At 38.1% G+C, this 18,822-nt stretch overlaps 2 protein-coding genes across 5 annotated transcripts in view; both read left to right on the forward strand.

Moving 5' to 3' along the window:
- The window catches only part of Ipo11 (importin 11), a 168,501-nt gene that overhangs the window by 108,551 nt on the left and 41,128 nt on the right, over positions 1-18,822 (forward strand). The gene's annotated exons all lie outside the window — the stretch shown is intronic.
- Lrrc70 (leucine rich repeat containing 70) lies at positions 5,982-8,455 on the forward strand. Its single transcript, XM_041663578.1, has 2 exons — positions 5,982-6,085; positions 7,488-8,455. The coding sequence occupies exon 2, from the start codon at positions 7,636-7,638 to the stop codon at positions 8,332-8,334; it is 699 nt and encodes a 232-aa protein (XP_041519512.1). The 5' UTR covers positions 5,982-6,085; positions 7,488-7,635; the 3' UTR covers positions 8,335-8,455.

Genomic DNA, 18,822 nt, shown 5'->3' on the forward strand with positions numbered 1-18,822 from the left:
TAAAATAATTTTCAAATTCTGGATGTTCAGTTTGAATTTCTCTGTCTTTTTAAAAGTCTTTATTATTTACACATAGAGAGTAATATTACTCTCAGCTGATTATTTTCTTTTGGTTTTTCGAGACAGGGTTTCTCTGCCTCCCGAGTGCTGGGATTAAAGGCGTGCGCCACCACCGCCCTGCTCAGCTGATTATTTTTAATGAAAATAATCTCTGGGCTTATTTACATATACTTTCTTTTAATGCTTTCAAAATAAATTTATTTAAAAGGCATAGGATAAACTAAAACTATAACTTGTAGAAATAAATGATAGACATCTTCTGGTGTTTGCTTTCTAAATTTGTGATCCATTTTCGAACTTCAGAAATATTTAATATATATGTTTTTAAGAGCTTCACACAGACGTGTTCTTTGAGATGATGAAGTGCTTTAAAAATTTGAATTTTGGGGCTGGAGAGATGGCTCAGAGGTTAAGAGTACTGGTTGCTCTTCCAGAGGTCCTGAGTTCAATTCCCAGCAACCACATGGTGGCTCATAGCCATTCATAATGAGACCTGATGCCCTCTTCTGGCCTGCAGACATACATGCAGGCAGAACACTGTATACATAATAAATAAATCATTAAAAAAAAATGAATTTGAATTTCCACCGGGCAATGGTGGTGCAAGCCCTGCACTCAGGAGGAGGCAGAGGCAGCGGATCTCTGTGGGTTCGAGGCCAGCTTGGTCTACAGGAGCTAGTTTTCAGGACAGGCTCAAAAACTACTGACAAACCCTGTCCAAAATTAAAAAAAAAAGTAAGGTAGTTGAGTGATATCAACTGGTATTAGTAAAGCCACAAAATGTGTGCGTATGTGTTTCGCTTTCTTAGAGAATGTTTTATAATCAGATTTTCTGAAAATCAGATTTACTATGCTTTGATTGGGCATACTTTTAACTATACTTTTCGCAAAAATAGTGTATGCAGTGTTTTATTTGGGAATTTAATTTTATGAATTTTCCAAGTCATTATATATTTTTATGAACTTCTTAAAGCTTTTGTTATTTTTTTTACTTTTTTCCCTTCATATATTCATTTGTTTGAAGGCAATGTCTGACTGTGTTGCACTAGCTGGCCTCAAACTCAGTATGTGGACCAGGCTGCCATTGATCCTCCACTTCCTCCTCTTGCCTCCTGCAAGTCCAAGTGTATGACACCACCCCCGGATGTTTGAGTGATTTTTTTAATACATTAGACTGTTGTTTTCTTTTTAAATCATTGCTGCCTTTTAATCCATGACTGTCCTATCAGCAGCTGCAACTCCATGGTAACCGCAGCCTGAGGGAATTCTGTTCTCTTAGGCACTGAATCTTTGGAAGCTACTAAGGGAGTTTAATCTTAATCTCTGTCCCTCTAAAGAACTCAAGATTCAAATGTTGAGGTGAAATTCTGCTCCTCAGAGAGGCCAAAGAGCAGGTAGCTCACCTAACTCACCTAGCTCACCTTCTCTCCCTCATGCATGCCTCCAGAGGCCCCTGTGCTTCTCCTCATCCCTCCTTGACAATCTTTTTCTACCTGGCTCCTCCCTGCCACTTTCTGTCAAATAGTTGCTGACTCAGCCTTCTGACTGCAGGTGAATTTTATTTAATTAAACACATCTTTGTATCATTAAACAAATGTTCCAGAGCATAGACAAAAGTAATACACCTTAAAATATAATATTTTACAGCATTAGACTAGTATTTTCAGTTAAAAAAGTAGGTTCCAAAGAGCAATATTTTGTTGTCTAATTAAGAAAAAGGCAACAAGGATAGGTGCTTTATAAAAAAAAGCAGGCTCTGATGGGCTCACAGGGTAGGAGGCTAGAAGTTCAAAATCTTGAAGACTCTCCTCTTTCTGTCTCCTGCCTTATGACTTATGATTTGACTGACCTCATTGTTCCTAAGTGAATAATTGGCATAGTAGACTTAAATTTTCATCTTTAAAAAAATGCATTTATTAGCCGGGCGGTGGTGGCACACGCCTTTAATCCCAGCACTCGGGAAGCAGAGGCAGGCGGATCTCTGTGAGTTCGAGGCCAGCCTGGTCTACAAGAGCTAGTTCCAGGACAGGAACCAAAAGCTACAGAGAAACCCTGTCTCGAAAATCCAAAAATAAACAAATAAATAAAAAAGATAAAAAATGCATTTATTTTTGTTTTAGATTTTACTACGGATGTAAGGCCATTTTCATGCAAGTATATAATGTTCTTGAAGATGTTGCTTCATTTTCATTTTTTGAAGTAAAATGAGTCTTTTGTAGTATTTTATTCATAAATCCATTTTTTTTTTTGTTTTTTGTTTTGTTTTTCGAGACAGGGTTTCTCTGTAGCTTTGGAGCCTGTCCTGGAACTCCCTTTGTAGACCAGGCTGGCCTCGAACTCCCAGAGATCCGCCTGCCTCTGCCTCCCGAGTGCTGGGATTAAAGGCGTGCGCCACCACCGTAAGTGTAAGAGAAAGATTTTGAGGCAAGATTCTCTCTCTCTTTCTCTTCTTTTCTTTCTGTCCTTGGGGCTGAAATCCTGGCCCTCAAACATGCTGGATAAAGTGTTCTACACTGATCTAAGCATCCAGCTCCTTCAGCTTGTTCTTTATAGCAGCTTAATCTCATGGGAACTAATTGGTGTCCCCAAAAAACTACATTTATATCTTCCAAGGGTAGTGTCCCTTGTGGTCTTATCACCTTCCCCTAGATGCCATCTGCCTCTAGACATCATTTTATGGAGACCTTTTCACTCTTGGTAGTGGAAGCATGTTTTTAGATGTTCTGCTGAGCTATTCCTTTCTTGAGGAGCTTACCTGATACAAAGACTTCTGACTTATAGTTGATTGATTGTTGTGTACTGATTGACTCTTTTGAATGCCATGAAAATCATTTGTAAACATATATACTTTGGTGCATTTTTCCTATATATTAATTGTGTTAAGCAGTTCATGATAAGGAGCTAGTGGAAATTTCTTGTTTACATTAATGTTACTGTTTATGCTGCTATATTTGGGTTCAGAATGGAAAATACATAGATTTAATGCTCATTTTTTAAAATAAGTATTCTACCAAAAGAAACATGTTTAAATTATTGAGTGCATAGTATTATTTTTGCATCATCAAACTTTCTGCTGCCTGGCGATGTCATTTTCAAAGGGACATTGAAATACTCCGTGCCTGTGCAAGCAAACAGTAATGTTGGATTTGGTATTTATAAAGGCACTATGTATTCTATTAGGTTTTTAATAAATTATTATTTTTTGGCCCAGTGTGTGTGCCACGGCAGGTGCGTAGATATGAGAGGACAGCTTGGAAATTGGTTTCTCTTCTTCAACAGTATGGGTCCTGTGAACTGAATGTCAGCTTTGGTGGCAGATGCCTCTACCTGCTCTGCCATCTTCCTGCCCCTGGTTTATTGGTTTTTCTGTCTAGCTGAGTTTCATTCAGTTTGTGCAGACACCGATAGAGTTGTTTTCTTTCAGTGTACATTTTGTTTAAAGTTTTAACTTAGGGATTGTATTTGTAAGGAATGTTCTATAAAGGGCATGTTGCTATTTGGAAGAAAAATTAAAAATTGTAATGCTGTACTAATTTAAGAACACATTTCTTGGGCTGGAGAGATGGCTCAGTGGTTAAGAGCATCGCCTGCTCTTCCAAAGGTCCTGAGTTCAATTCCCAGCAACCACATGGTGGCTCACAACCATCTGTAATGAGGTCTGGTGCCCTCTTCTGGCCTGGAGACATACACACAAACAGAATATTGTATACATAATAAATAAATATTTCTTTAAAAAAAAAAAAAAGAACACATTTCTTTTGGTAGAATTCAATAATTTTATATAATTTCATAAAGGCTATTTGTAGTTACTGAAAGCGAATTGACTAAACAAGTGGCACTCTTCACCCCTAAAATTCATAGTTAAGGCAGCACAGAGAAACCATTGAAGTGGACAGGTAACAGAGGAGAGGGGAACTAATGTGTTCTGATCTTGTGTTTCTCCTATTTCTTTATTCTGAATTTAATAGACTTGTCCTGTAATTCTTTCCTACTTGATCTGTGTGATTTAATTGAAAATAGAGTGTATAGTGCTCCCTGTTACTTTGTATTTTACTGATAATACTAAAAAAAATTGGTTAAAAGCCAGAAATCAATGACTAAACAATATATAAAAATTTCATTCAACTCTATTTTATTTATTTACTTGTGTAAGGGGATATGTGTGTGTTTTATATAGCATATATATTAAGGTCACAAGACAGTTTTGAGAGTTAGTTCTCTCTTTTCACTTTGTTAAGTCGGAGTTTTTTTTTTTTCCTGACATGCTGTATACTTCAAGTTAGCTGGCTTGAAAGATTCTAGATGATTCTCTAGTTTCCATCTCCATCTCTCTATGGAAGTACTGAGATTAGGGATGGATACACTGTGCCTGGGTTTTTTTTTTCCCATGGATTCCGGAAACCAGTTCAAGTTATGAGACTAGTATGCCAAGCACTTTCATTTGCTGAGTTGTCTGGCTGACCCCTAAATCTTCATTTAAATAAAAATTTTATTAGATTCAGATTCCATTTTAAAACTAAAGTATTTAAATGAATTCAGACATTTCTATAGTATGAAAAGTAACTCTTTCCAACTCTGTGTGTGCATACCTGTCTGTGTACCTGTGTACATGTATGAACACCAGAGTTCAGCTGTGGACTTGTTTCTCAGTCTCTCCACTAGCCCTGCAGAGGACTCATTCAGGAGAATGGGAGGCCAGCACGCCTCAGGGATTACCTCCTGTCCCTGCCTTACTAATACCAGGGTTGTAGGTAATGCAGCCACACTCAGCTTTTCTACATGCGTGCTAGTGATCCCAACGCAGGTCATAATGCTTGTATGGTGAGCATTTTACCTACTCTTCTCCCTAGCTCTTTATGCAAAGATAAACTTCTATTAATAGTTTGGTAAGGAACTTTATATTATCCCCCAACCCAGGGCTTATGCCTTAATATCTAATTGATAGTAGTCTGTACATAGTTTTTTTCAGTAACAGAAAATCTCAGCAGATAATGTATTAATACTTTGTATTCTTCTAAATTATTGGTTGATTTTATGTACTGTTTTTAAGTGAATAAATCTTCAATAAGTGTTTGAAAATAAAAATGTTAATGCATTTAAACATTCTTGATGTGGTGGCACATGCCTTTAATCCCAGGCTCCGGAGGCAGTGGCAGGCAACTCTCTATGAGTTCAAGGCAAGCCTGGTCTACATAGAGAGTTTAGGCTGGCCAAGGCTATATATTGAGACCCTGTTGAAAAACAAATAAAAAAAGAAGACAATCATATTATTTTATATACTTTTATTTCATTGTGCTTTTTGTTATGTAGTAATTTGTGTTGTTGAGCTGGAAATATCTCTGTCAGTAATGTGCTTGCTTGCCTTGCAAGTGTGAGACCCTGAGTTCAGACCCCAAACATCCATCCTAAAAATCCAGGTGTGGTGGTACGGCCTGTTCTCCTATCTCTGAGAAGTGGACTTTATCTCAGGAGTTCAGTATGAGAACCTGGCTTAAAAAGTAGGTTGGAGAATAAAAGAGGAGGGCACTGATGTCAATTTCTGGCCTTCCTACACAATGCAGTGTATGCATGCATATGCATACACACACGACGTGTTGTTGATAACTAAAGACTTCTTATTTATATTTTGAATACCTCAAGTTTTCAAGTATCTGGCTTTAAAAATATCTTTCAAGTTGTACGAGCTATTTAGGCATATATTAGGAAAACTGAATGCATTCTGGAAAAAAAAATAGGTTCCTAAGATTTCCTTTTAACAATACTTTTGAAGCACAGATAAACTTACTTCCTGTCTCTCAGTTTCCTGTATCCATGGCAACCCCGTTTTACACACTGACTGTAGAGGAACCAGTGTGAAGAGTGGCGTTTCCTGAGCAAGCTGTGACTTTAAAATTCAAAAGAGGTGGTGCAGTGGAGGTCAGCAGTGGCCCAGAAAGAAACTGAGCTAAAGAACGGCGCTCTTCAAAGTTAAAACAAAAGTTTTTGCTTAAGAAAGACAAGTGGTGATATGATTTTCTTTTTCTTGGTAAGATTATTTAAGTACAGACTTGTAGCTGAAATGAATTTTGTGGAATATAATAGCTTGATTTTTATACAGTGCTCATATTTTCATAAAGTTGGTCTTTGCTGTTAGGTTTTATGTAGATTACGGGGCATGTATTCCAAACCTCTGTTTCATATCATCTGTTGTAGCTGATTGTAATAGTTAATTATTGCAAGCATTTTTCAGTTTATGGAGTTTGAATTATCTTTGCTAAAGAGTGGGTTTCATTGCAGTGCTTGCATTCTATTCCAAATGTTCTTTGTAGAATACTTTCACTCTTAGTCTGAGTTAACCTGTGTTCTTAGCTACCCCTAGTTTAAATAGATTACTGAAGTTTGAGTATTTTGATACTTTTGTTTTAAAACCTTGATAATTTAAAGTTTTGTCTTTGGAGTTAATTCTGATATGAAAAAAGATACTAGGTTTGCTTACATATGTATATCATTTTCTCTGCTTTGCCTACATTTCTTTCTGGTTGTTACCTGCTTTTTTGTATTGTTATTGTATAAAGGATTACTAGGGTGTGTGTTTCCTTACCAGCTCTTCTTGAGAGAGAGAGAGAGAAGCACAGGCCTTTCATACTCCTTAGAACTTTACTGAAAGTACAGTTTTTCTGAATCTTATTGGGAATAATGTCTCATATAAGTGAAGGTGAACTTATAGCACTTAATTCTTTTGCAACATTGTATTTGGATAACTCTAATATTGTGCATGAATATCTAAAAGGCTTTGTTAGGTCATTTATATGTTCTGTCTCTAAACAGTTTTATAAAATGCTTAGAGCCTGAAATATTTAAGGGACTGTCAGATCCTCCTTGAATTATATTTATAGTCTAACTGTGTGTTTTTGTTTGAAGAAGCTTGCTGAATGATCTGGTTTGTCTCAGTGTCTACGCCTATAGAGGTCTTGCTTCTCTGTGCTTAGCAGTGGTGCAGAGGCCCCAGATTCTTGATTCTTTGAACAACAAAAATTAAGAATGGCGATCTCAGAGTTTTAGTATCTTGTATTCCTTGATTATTTGTATCTAGAAAGTAATAATTTAACAAAAGTACCATTAAATGTACTTACAAATCTTCTGAGACTGTCTTATCTTGCTGACCTTTTGAAAAATGATAGTTCTTTGCATTTAAAAGAGTTATCCATGTAAAGTATCCCCCCAAAGCATGGTAAGGATTATATTGTTAGTAGGGATTGATTTAGTAAAATTAATAGTCTTAAACATTTAATCTTAATTGGTAACTATTTAGAAAATTTGGACATGATGCATTTAGCTTGTTAAGGAAATTATTTTGAGTTAGAAACAATTGAAACATTGATAATGATACATTTAAAATATGGGAGCACCTTTGAAGATCCTTAATCTGTCATTTAATAATCTTACAGAATTACATCCAAGGGCCCCTAAGCCATTATCTTCATTGATTCATCTTCAGGGAAATTCCAATTTTGTGAACGCAAACTTTTGGGTCTTCGAGACTGGCTAGCCTCTTCAGCCATTGCTGTAAACATCTGTTGTCAGAATCCCCTATCTATGTGGGGCACAGCATTATGTTATATTAAATGGACTGACATTACAAATTGCACTTTACCTTCGACAAATATATCCAGAGCTTGGGCTGTAAAATCTCTTCATATTCATCACGAGACCACTGCACTAATGATGGCCTGGCATAAAGTAACTGCAAGTGGAAATCATTTGGAAAACACTGTGACCGAGAGCATTACCGTCTGGGAGCGGATTCGTGCTTCATCTGCCACTAGGTTTTTTCAAGAGAATACATTTGGTAATGCATTAGAGACGACCACAGTTTTACCTGTACAAATACAGCTTACTCCTGTTAACTTGAACTTGGAAAAAACCAGTGCTCTACCAACTGATGCCTCTTCTGTGTCAGGAAAGATATCTCTAATTTGTACCCAAGAAGTTGAGAAGTTGAATGAGGCATTTGACATTTTGCTAGCTTTTTTCATCTTAGCTTGTGTTTTAATCTTTTTTTTGATCTACAAAGTTATTCAGTTTAAACAAAAGTTAAAGGCTCTAGAAAACTCAGTGGAAAATAGACTTGAGTATTACAGCTTTTATCAATCAGCAAGGTATAATGTACCTATCTCAATTTGTAATACCTCCCCAAATTCTTTGGAAAGTCCTGGTTTGCAGCAGATTGAACTTAAACAAATTGTTCCTGATAACGAGGCACAGGTCATTCTCTTTGAACATTCTGCTTTATAACTCAACTAAATATTGACTGTAAAAAGCTCTGTAGTGCCATGTGGACATAAAGTTCAACCCTTCCTATAGATTTATATACATTACTTGGAAACATAATAAATTATGTGATGTTAGAATTATTAAAATGCTTATTGGTGATTTGAATAAAGTGTATTTATTCTGCAAATATTTTCTTTGATATTGTAACAGGATAAGCAGCCAACTTTCTGGGTACTGAGCATCATGTTAAATGCATCATATGTCACAAATAATGTTTATTTCTTAAGTCTTATAAGATTGTACTGTCTTATTTAAATTATACAAGAGGAAAAATAGGAAGAGAGAGCTCAAGTAATTTTCCAGAATTCTCATGTCTTATGACATGTTGTAAGTCTTTTTAACTTGAGCTGAAGTTTTTAATTTTATGCTTTGTTGCTGCCTAGACACTAGAAGTATAATTATGAAAAATTAGATATGATTCCTATTCTTAGTAAAACTTGAATCTAGAAGAAGACGCATGATTGCTATGCAGTATGCTAAGTGCTGTCCTCAATAGCACTTTTGTGTGTATGTGGTGACTTTATGAAAAATAAAAGAGACGCTACAACTATCATTCTGGGCGTAGTAGCAAACACGTCTCGATGCCCAAGCAGCAGAAGCAGGCAGCTTTCTGTGAATTCTAGGCTGGCCAGGGATGCATTGTAAGGGTCATGTGTCAAAACCAAAACTGAACAACGCCAACAACAAAAATTCTTTTATCATAAAACATCGAGATTAACCCAGTGAAGAAAGCGGTCAGAGAGGTTACCAAGTAGAGCAAGAAAGAATACTGTTTTCCATGACCAAAATTCAGTATACTTAGAGTTGCTTAGGTAGTAAGAGATTTGCATTAGAAGAGAGAAATTGATGGATTAAAGCTATTATAATTTCATGCTTTATTCTGAAGGCCACCAGGAGCCCTTGAGGAATTTAAGTGGTGGAGAGACACTATGGGATTAGACCTATTGTGGAAAAAGTTGATTCTTTATGGAGGGAACAGAATTAACTGGGTAAGAAGTAGAACCATTAACCCAGGTGGACATGCTGGAGGCCTGTGCCAATGTAGTGGGTAGGATGGATCAGGAACTATTCTGGAAGTCAAAGGACCTGCTTTTGTGATTGATTGAGGTGTGGCAGGTAAAGGAGAAATAAGAAAAAATGTTCTGCTTTGCCATAGGCAATTCTGTGCCACGGTCTGGGAGGTGAGTGGGTCAACATGAATCAGTTTTGAATTGATACAATTTGAGATTCATCTATATTTGATGTCCATGTTTAAATACCTGGCAAGTAGATGTTCAGGATAAGGTTTGTCTAGTAAATCCATTTCAGTTTACCATATAACACATTCAAAGTAAACCTTTGCTACCAAAATTACAAGCACTTAGGCCATAATTTTGCAAAACAGGTAAGCAAGGAAGATTAGAACTTTAGCTTTTAGACTCTTTAATATAGACATTTATTAATAAATCAAGTAATGCAGTGCTTTTCTATATTAGTACACATTTGTAGTTTTTTTAATAATTTATTTATTTATTAAAGATTTCTGTCCCTTCCCCGCCACCGCCTCCCATTTACTTCCCCCTCCCCCAATTAAGTCCCCCTCCCTCGTCAGCCCAAAGAGCAATCAGGGTTCCCTGCCCTGTGGGAAGTCCAAGGACCACCCACCTCCATCCAGGTCTAGTAAGGTGAGCATCCAAACTGCCTAGGCTCCCACAAAGCCAGTACGTGCAGTAGGATCAAAAACCCATTGCCACCTGTCAGAATGGCTAAAATAAAAAACACCAATGATAGCCTTTGCTGGAGAGGTTGTGGAGAAAGGGGTACACTCATCCATTGCTGGTGGGAATGCAAATTTGTGCAACCACTCTGGAAAGCAGTGTGGCGGTTTCTCAGGAAATTTGGGATCAACCTACCCCTGGACCCAGCAATACCACTCTTGGGAATATACTCAAGAGAGGCCCTATCATACAACATTTGTAGTTTTGTACCACTCTGTATAATATTAAAAAAAAAATATGTGTGTCCTTCCTCTTGACCCAAGTTTTATATTTTTTTAAATTAATTCATTAAAAATGAATATTAGCCGTGTGGTAGTATTCTAAAGCATTCTGGATGTTTAACCAAGTAATAATTTTAACTTCTTTTATAACATGGGGATACTTATAAGAAGTATTATTGTGCAATGCCTTACTATGGGTTCTCAATCTCAGACCCGTCTAGGTGTCTGCTATCCCTGCCCTGTTTCTACCACTCTCTCTCAGATTGAGTGGGTGTGGAACAAGCTTGTTAGTTTTCAAGTTTTTTTTTGAGACAGGGTCTTACTGTGTAGACCAGGCTGGCAAAGTGTTGAGATTAAAGATGTGTGCCAACATGCCTGTCTAGTTATCAGTTTTAACAAGTTTGCTGATAACTGCTGGTTGGGAAACCATGTGTTGAGAACCACTGCATGAAGATATTTGAGGAGTTGAAGATGCATCAGAAAGTGGTAACATAGCCGGGAGGTGGCTCGGGGTGAAAGTGCTTGCTCTGCAAGCATAAGGGCCTGGGTTTGAATCCTTAGACCTTGCAAAAGCATCAGTGTGTGTAATCCCTGAGCTCTTGTGGAAGATGGGAAGCATAGACACAGTAAACCCTGCAGGTTTCTAGGGTTGCTAGCCTGGTACAAGTAGTGGAAAATAACCAAAGAGATTCTGTCTCAAACAAGGTGGATGGTCAGGATGGATGACTCGGGCTGTCCTTCGTCCTCTGCATGTAAGACACACATTCACCTATAAAAGATGATAATAGTAATTTCTTCTGCACTCACTCCTGAGTTCTCACTGTTAGGTTCTTTTTGCCTAACTTGTGATTTCAGGGTGGGGGATGATTATAGTAAAAAACAAACAAAACTCTTTATTTTCTTACATTCTTTGTGACTGAAATGAAGGTTTTTTTTGGGGGGGGGGAACTGGAGCATTTTTATTAATGCTTGCTCTTTTTGTTAAGTCCTCCAGATCCCTAGTATTCCCATTGTTTTCATTTCATAGCTAATAGTACATTTAATGGAAGGAAAAATAAATAGTGCCACAGTATGTGTAGTAAATAGTAAGAGTTTCTTCATGTCCCCCAAACTGGAACCCTGTCTTAAAGACATTTGACAGAAATAGAATTGTATGTTTGCAGTTTAGAAAAATCTGTATGATGGGGCTTTTACTTTGATCTTAAAAGACTTCAGTGGTATGATATATATATTTTACGTAGCTTATATTGTGATTTAGCAGTCTACAAATGAAGCTGTAAGGTTTGACGTTGCATTCATTTTGTGCTTTGTCAGCAGGTTCTCCCTTTAAAATTATTACTCAACTTACTTTTTGATCTCTTGGCATTTTAGTTTTAAAAATAGGAGATAATTGAAGTAATATGTGTAATAAGTTTTTACAACAGTTTCTTTGTTCTTTGTTTTGAGTAACTTTTTAAATAAAGCTTACTTTGTCCCTTTTTAATGTATCTGTATTTCCTGACCGTTATTTGTAAGTTCTAGCCTCTACCATTTATTAAATGTTCTTGATTAGAGTACTCAGGAATGGACAGGCTCCAATTTACAATAATTACATTTCAGGAGGACATTTTTAAAACTGAACACAGTTTTCCATTGAATGTATAATCAGTGGTTAAAGGTCCAGGGCCATTTCATGGAAGTCTTTTTCTCTGGTAACTAGGCTGCCATTTATTTACAGCATAAATTATGAAGTTGTGTAACATAGCTGGTTTGTAGAATTTCAGAGCCTTTTGGAATAATTGGAAAGCACTAGAACTTTTCTCGCAGTGTAATAATAGAGACATTTTGCTACAAGTGAGGATGTCTGTGATACCAGACAGAAGATACCTGGTCACTTTAGCACCAGGTGACCAGGAAATAGAGAATGCCACATAAGATGGAGGAGAGACCAGGGTGAAGATCAAGGAACCTCTATGAGAGGCATCCCATAGTGTAGATGTCTCGAGTCTGAGATGCCTGTGAGGTTGCCAAGAGCAAATGGGAGAGGATGTGGATGAAGTTAAGATACCATGCTGGGAGTGGGGAGGAGGAATCCTGCCAGGGAGCCTGCTTGCAGTAGACATAGGTAATAGGTAGCCTTTTTGGCTAGAATATACATGTAAGAAGTAGTCAAATTTTTGTTTGTATAAAGTTGTAAGTTAATTGCATAGTTTCTTTTCTTTTTAAAGACTTAATCTTTTTAAAGTCTTATTCTGTTGCCCTGCCTCCCCTGGAACCAACCATATGTAGACCAAGCTAATTGGCACACACAGATGTGTTGCCTCTGCTTCCAAAGTGCTGGAATCAAAGGCTTTCTCCACTCTGCGTGTCTGCCATATAAATATTTTTAAATAATTTAAAAATACAGGCTAGAAAGATGCTCGGTGATCAAGAGCACTTGCTCCTCTTGTAGAGGGACCTGAGTGTGGTTCTAGCACCTAAATGATGGCTCACAGACATTTATAATACAAGTTTCAGGGGAGCCAACATTCTCTTCTGATTTCTGAGGGTACCAGGTATGCCCCTGGTACACCTACATAGACACAGACAAAACACTCATACACATAAAGGCTTTAAAAAGAATACCTTAGAGAAATAGTTTTTCCTCTTATTTCAAATTATGATTTTATCTGTTTCTTGCAATTTTTTTTAAATATCAGGATTACTAGTTTTTGCTTAATTTTTTTCTTTTTTCTTTTTGAGAATTTGGTGCAATGTATTTCAATGTATCTTGGTCATATTTACCAATCCATCTCACCAACTGTGTCTTTTTTTTTTTTTGCCATCAAGCCTCATTTGTGTAATTTTGTTTTGTGAACTTTGCTGCTATCGTGTGTTTTATTGGCAGGTAGCTACTTACCAATTGTTGTTATCAGTGCCCTCATCATTAATAGTCAGAGTTGCCTTTTAGTTATGGAACACTAACTGGACCTGGTGTTAATTGCAGCACTGGGGAGGAAGAGGCAGGTGGTCTACGTAGTGAGTTCCAGAACAGCAAGAGCTACATACATAATGAGACCCAGTCTAAGTGTGTGTGTGCCTGTGTGTGTGTGTGTGTGTGTGTGTGTGTGTAACACTTTTCTAGAGCACATTATCCTCATTTTGTCTGAACTGTATGACATATGGGACTTCTTCGGGCTTTGTTCCTGAATACAAGTACCTTTTCATACAACTTTAATAATATTACTACAGATGCCTTTTTATTATCTTATGTGTATGGGTGTTTTGTCTGTGTACCACTATATCCTGTGCCTGTTGGTTCCGCTCTAACTGGAGTTACATAGACTGCTGTGAGCCACCCTGTGGATGGCTTCTGGAAGAGCAGTCAGGGCTTTTCAGTGCTAAACCATTCTCTAGCACTGACAATTGACTTTTTAAATTTGTTCTAGGGTATATCTTTTGATTGCCTTGTAATTACTTATGATATAGTTTTGCTTTAAACAATTTTTTTAATAATTTTTTTTATTAAGAAAAGAAGAAAAAAAACATAAACAAAAAACAAGTTTCCACCTCCTCCCAGCCTCCCATTTCCCTCCCCCTCCTCCCACCCTTCTACCCCTCCCCCCACTCCTCTCCCCCTCCCTCTCCAGTCCACAGAGCAGTCCAGGTTCCCTGCCCTGTGGTAAGTCCTAGGTCCTCCCCTCTCCGTCCATATCTAGGAAGGTGAACATCCAAACTGGCTAGTCTTCCACAAAGCCAGCACATTAAGTAGGATCAAAACCCCGTGCCATTGTCCTTGGCGTCTCATCAGCCCTCATTGTTCGCCATGTTCAGAGAGTCCGGTTTTATCCCATGCTTTTTCGGTCACAGTCCAGCTGGCCTTGGTGAGCTCCCCGTAGATCAGCTCCACTGTCTCAGTGGGTGGGTGCACGCCTCGTGGTCCCGACTTCTTTGCTCATGTTCTCCCTCCTTCTGCTCCTCATTGGGACCTTGGGAGCTCAGTCCAGTGCTCCAGTGTGGGTCTCTGTCTCTGTCTCCATCCATCACCAGATGAAGGTTCTATGATGATATGCAAGATATTCGTCAGTATTGCTCTCGGATAGGGTCATTTCAGGTTCCCAATCCTCAGCTACCCAAGGAACTAACTGGGAACCTCATGTTGGGCACTTGGGAGCCCCTCTAGGGTCAAATCTCTTGCTCACCCTAAAGTGGTTCCCTTAACTAAGAATTGTGGTTCCGTGCTCCCCTATCCACCTTTCCTTTATCCCAATTCTCCTGATTCCCCAAATCCCCCCTCCTTCCCTTCTACCTTTTCTCTCCCCATCTCCCCTTACCCCCATCCCACCCCACCCCCAAGATCCTAATTTTCTCCCCGGCAATTGGGTCTACTTCCCTTAGCCAAGAGGGTAACTATATGTTTTTCCTTGGGTTCACCTTCTTACTTTGCTTCTTTAGGTTCACCTATTGTAGACTCCGTGGCCCTAATTTATGGCTAGAAACCAATTATGAGCGAGTACATCCCATGTTCATCTTTTTGGGTCTGGGACACCTCACTCAGGATAGTGTTTTCTATTTCCATCCATTTGCCTGCAAAATTCGAGAAGTCATTGTTTTTTTACCGCAGCGTAGTACTCTAGCGTGTATATATTCCATACTTTCTTCATCCATTCTTCCATTGATGGGCATCTAGGTTGTTTCCAGGTTCTGGCTATTACAAATAATACTGCTATGAACATAGTTGAACAAATGCTTTTGTCATATGATAGAGCATCTCTTGGGTATATTCCCAGGAGTGGTATTGCTGGGTCCAGGGGTAAGTTGATCCCGAATTTCCTGAGAAACCGAAACACTGACTTCCACAGTGGTTGCACAAGATGGCATTCCCACCAGCAATGGATGAGGGTACCCGTTCCTCCACAGCCTCTCCAGCAAAGGTTATCCTTGGTGTTTTTGACTTTAGCCATTCTGACAGGTGTAAGATGATATCTCAAAGTTGTTTTGATTTGCATTTCCCTGATTGCTAAGGAAGTTGAGCACGACTTTAAGTGTCTTTTGGCCATTTGAACTTCCTCTGCTGAGAATTCTCTGTTCAGTTCAGTGCCCCATTTTTTAATTGGGTTAATTAGCATTTTAAAGTCTAGTTTCTTGAGTTCTTTATATATTTTGGAGATCAGACCTTTGTCTGTTGTGGGGTTGGTGAAGATCTTCTCCCAATCAGTAGGTTGCCTTTGTGTCTTATTGACTATGTCCTTTGCTTTACAGAAGCTTCTTAGTTTAAGTAGGTCCCATTTATTCAATGTTGCCCTTAATGTCTGTGCTTCTGGGGTTATACATAGGAAGCGATCTCCTGTGCCCAGCTCCTGTAGGGTACTTCCCACTTTCTCTTCTATCAGGTTCAGTGTGTTCGGGCTGATATTGAGGTCTTTAATCCATTTGGACTTGAGTTTTGTGCACGGTGATAGATAAGGGTCTATTTTCATTCTTCTACAAGATGACATCCAGTTGTGCCAGCACCATTTGTTGAAGATGCTTTCTTTCTTCCATTTTATACTTTTAGCTCCTTTATCGAAAATCAGGTGTTCATAGGTTTGTGGGATAAAATCCGGGTCTTCTATACGATTCCATTGGTCGACTTCTCTGTTTTTATGCCAGTACCACACTGTTTTCATTACTGTAGCTCTGTAATAGAGTTTGAAGTCAGGGATGGTAATGCCTCCAGAAGATCCTTTATTGTATAGGATTGTTTTGGCTATCCTGGGTTTTTTGTTTTTCCATATAAAGTTGATTATTGTCCTCTCCAGATCTGTGAAGAATTTTGATGGGATCTTGATGGGGATTGCATTGAATCTATAAATAGCCTTTGGTAGAATTGCCATTTTTACTATGTTGATCCTCCCAATCCAAGAGCAAGGGAGGTCCATCCATTTTTTGGTATCCTCTTCAATTTCTTTCTTCAATGCCTTAAAGTTCTTGTCAAATAGATCTTTCACTTCCTTGGTTAGATGTACCCCAAGATATTTTATGCTGTTTTTGGCTATTGTGAATGGTGAAGCTTCTCTGATTTCCCTCTCTGCTTCCATATCCTTTGTGTATAAGAGGGCGACTGATTTTTTGGAGTTGATCTTGTATCCTGCCACATTACTAAAGCTGTTTATCAGCTGTAGGAGTTCTTTGGTGGAGTTTTTGGGGTCGCTTATGTACACTATCATATCATCTGCAAATAACGAAAGTTTAACTTCTTCCTTTCCAATTCGAATCCCCTTGATTCCATTATGTTGTCTTATTGCTATTGCTAGAATTTCAAGCACTATATTGAAGAGGTATGGGGAGAGTGGACAGCCTTGTCGTGTTCCTGAGTTAAGTGGGATGGCTTTGAGTTTCTCTCCGTTTAATTTGATGTTAGCTGTCGGCTTGCTGTATATAGCTTTTATTATATTTAGGTATGACCCTTGTATCCCTAATCTCTCCAAGACTTTTAACATAAATGGATGTTGAATTTTGTCAAATGCTTTTTCAGCATCTAATGAAATGATCATATGGATTTTTCTTTCAGTTTATTTATATGCTGGATTACATTGATAGATTTTCGTATGTTGAACCAGCCCTGCATCTCAGGAATGAAGCCTACTTGATCATAATGGATAATTTTTCGGATGTGTTCTTGGATTCGATTTGCCAGTATTTTGTTGAGGATTTTTGCGTCGATATTCATGAGTGAGATTGGCCTGTAGTTCTCTTTCCTGGTTGAGTCTTTGAGTGGTTTTGGTATCAGAGTAATTGTGGCTTCATAAAAGGAGTTTGGTAATGACCCTTCTGTTTCTATCTTGTGGAATACATTAAGGAGTATAGGTATTAGATCTTCTTGGAAGATCTGGTAGAATTCCGCATTGAAACCATCTGGTCCTGGGCTTTTTTTGGTAGGGAGGTTTTTGATAACCTCTTCTAATTCTTCGCGACTAACAGGTCTATTTAGATTGTTCACCAGGTCCTGATTTAACTTTGGTATATGATATTTATCTAAAAAAGTATCCATTTCCTTTACATTTTCCAATTTTGTGGCATATAGGCTTTTGTAGTAAGATCTAATGATTCTCTGAATTTCCTCTGTGTCTGTGGTTATGTCCCCCTTTTCATTTCTGATCTTATTAATTTGCAAATTCTCTCTCTGCCGTTTGATTAGCTTGGATAGTGGTTTGTCAATCTTGTTGATTTTCTCCAGGAACCAGCTTTTTGTTTCATTGATTTTTTGTATTGTTTTCTGTGTTTCTATTTTGTTGATTTCAGCCCTCATTTTGATTATTTCCAGTCTTCTACTCCTCCTAGGTGAGTCTACTTCTTTTTTTTCTAGAGCTTTCAGGTGGGCTGTTAAGTCTCCAATGTGAGCTTTCTCTGTTTTCTTTAAGTGGGCACTTAGTGCTATGAACTTTCCTCTTAGGACTGCTTTCATAGTGTCCCATAAGTTTGAGTATGTTGTTTCTTTATTTTCATTGAATTCCAGGAAGACTTTAATTTCTTTCTTTATTTCTTCCTTAATCCAGCTATGGTTCAATAGTTGACTGTTCAGTTTCCATGACTTTGTATGCTTTCTGGGGGTAGCATTATTGTTGAATTCTAACTTTAATCCATGGTGATCTGATAAGACACAGGTGGTTACTAATATTTTTTTGTAACTGTGGATGTTTGCTTTGTTACCGACTATGTGGTCGATTTTCGAGAAGGTTCCATGAGCTGCAGAGAAGAAGGTATATTCTTTCCTATTTGGATGGAATGTTCTATAGATGTTGTTAAGTCCATTTGATTCATTACCTCCACTAATTCTCTTATTTCTCTGTTAGGTTCCTGTCTGATTGACCTGTCCATTGGTGAGAGAGGAGTGTTGAAGTCTCCTACTATTAGTGTGTGCGGTTTGATGGCTGCCTTGAATTTTAGCAATGTTTCTTTTATGTACGTGGGTGCTTTTATATTAGGGGCATAGATGTTCAGGATTGAGACTTCATCCTGCTGAACTGTTCCTGTTATGAGTATAAAATGCCCCTCTCCATCTCTTCTGATTGATTTAAGTTTGAAGTCAACTTTGTTAGAGATTAGTATGGCCACACCTGCCTGTTTCTTAGGTCCATTTGCTTGATAGGCCTTTTCCCAGCCCTTTACTCTGAGTAGGTGCCTGTCTTTGTGGTTGAGGTGTGTTTCTTGTAAACAGCAGAATGTTGGATCCTGTTTTCTTATCCAATCTCTTAGCCTGTGCCTTTTTATAGGTGAGTTGAGTCCATTGACATTAAGTGATATTAATGACCAGTGGTTGTTAACTCCGGTCATTTTTTTTTAGTCGTAGAGTTTGTGTGTTTCCCTTCTTTGTTTTGTGTTGGTGAAGGGTCTCTAGATGTCTGAGTTATTGTGGTCATTGTTGGACTCCTTGGTTAGTGATTTTCCTTCAATTACTTTCTGTAAGGCTGGATTTGTGGCTGCGTATTGTTCAAATTTGTTTTTATCCTGGAAAATTTTATTTTCTCCAT

Source organism: Microtus oregoni, unplaced genomic scaffold (genome assembly GCF_018167655.1).
Source record: "Microtus oregoni isolate MIOR12 unplaced genomic scaffold, Mior012 000014F_ref0000157, whole genome shotgun sequence".
Taxonomy (NCBI): Eukaryota; Metazoa; Chordata; class Mammalia; order Rodentia; family Cricetidae; genus Microtus; species Microtus oregoni.

Bases quoted from the DNA above. Each gene is read 5' to 3' on its own strand.
- Lrrc70 (XM_041663578.1), top strand. From the start codon at position 7,636: ATGTGGGGCACAGCATTATGTTATATTAAATGGACTGACATTACAAAT.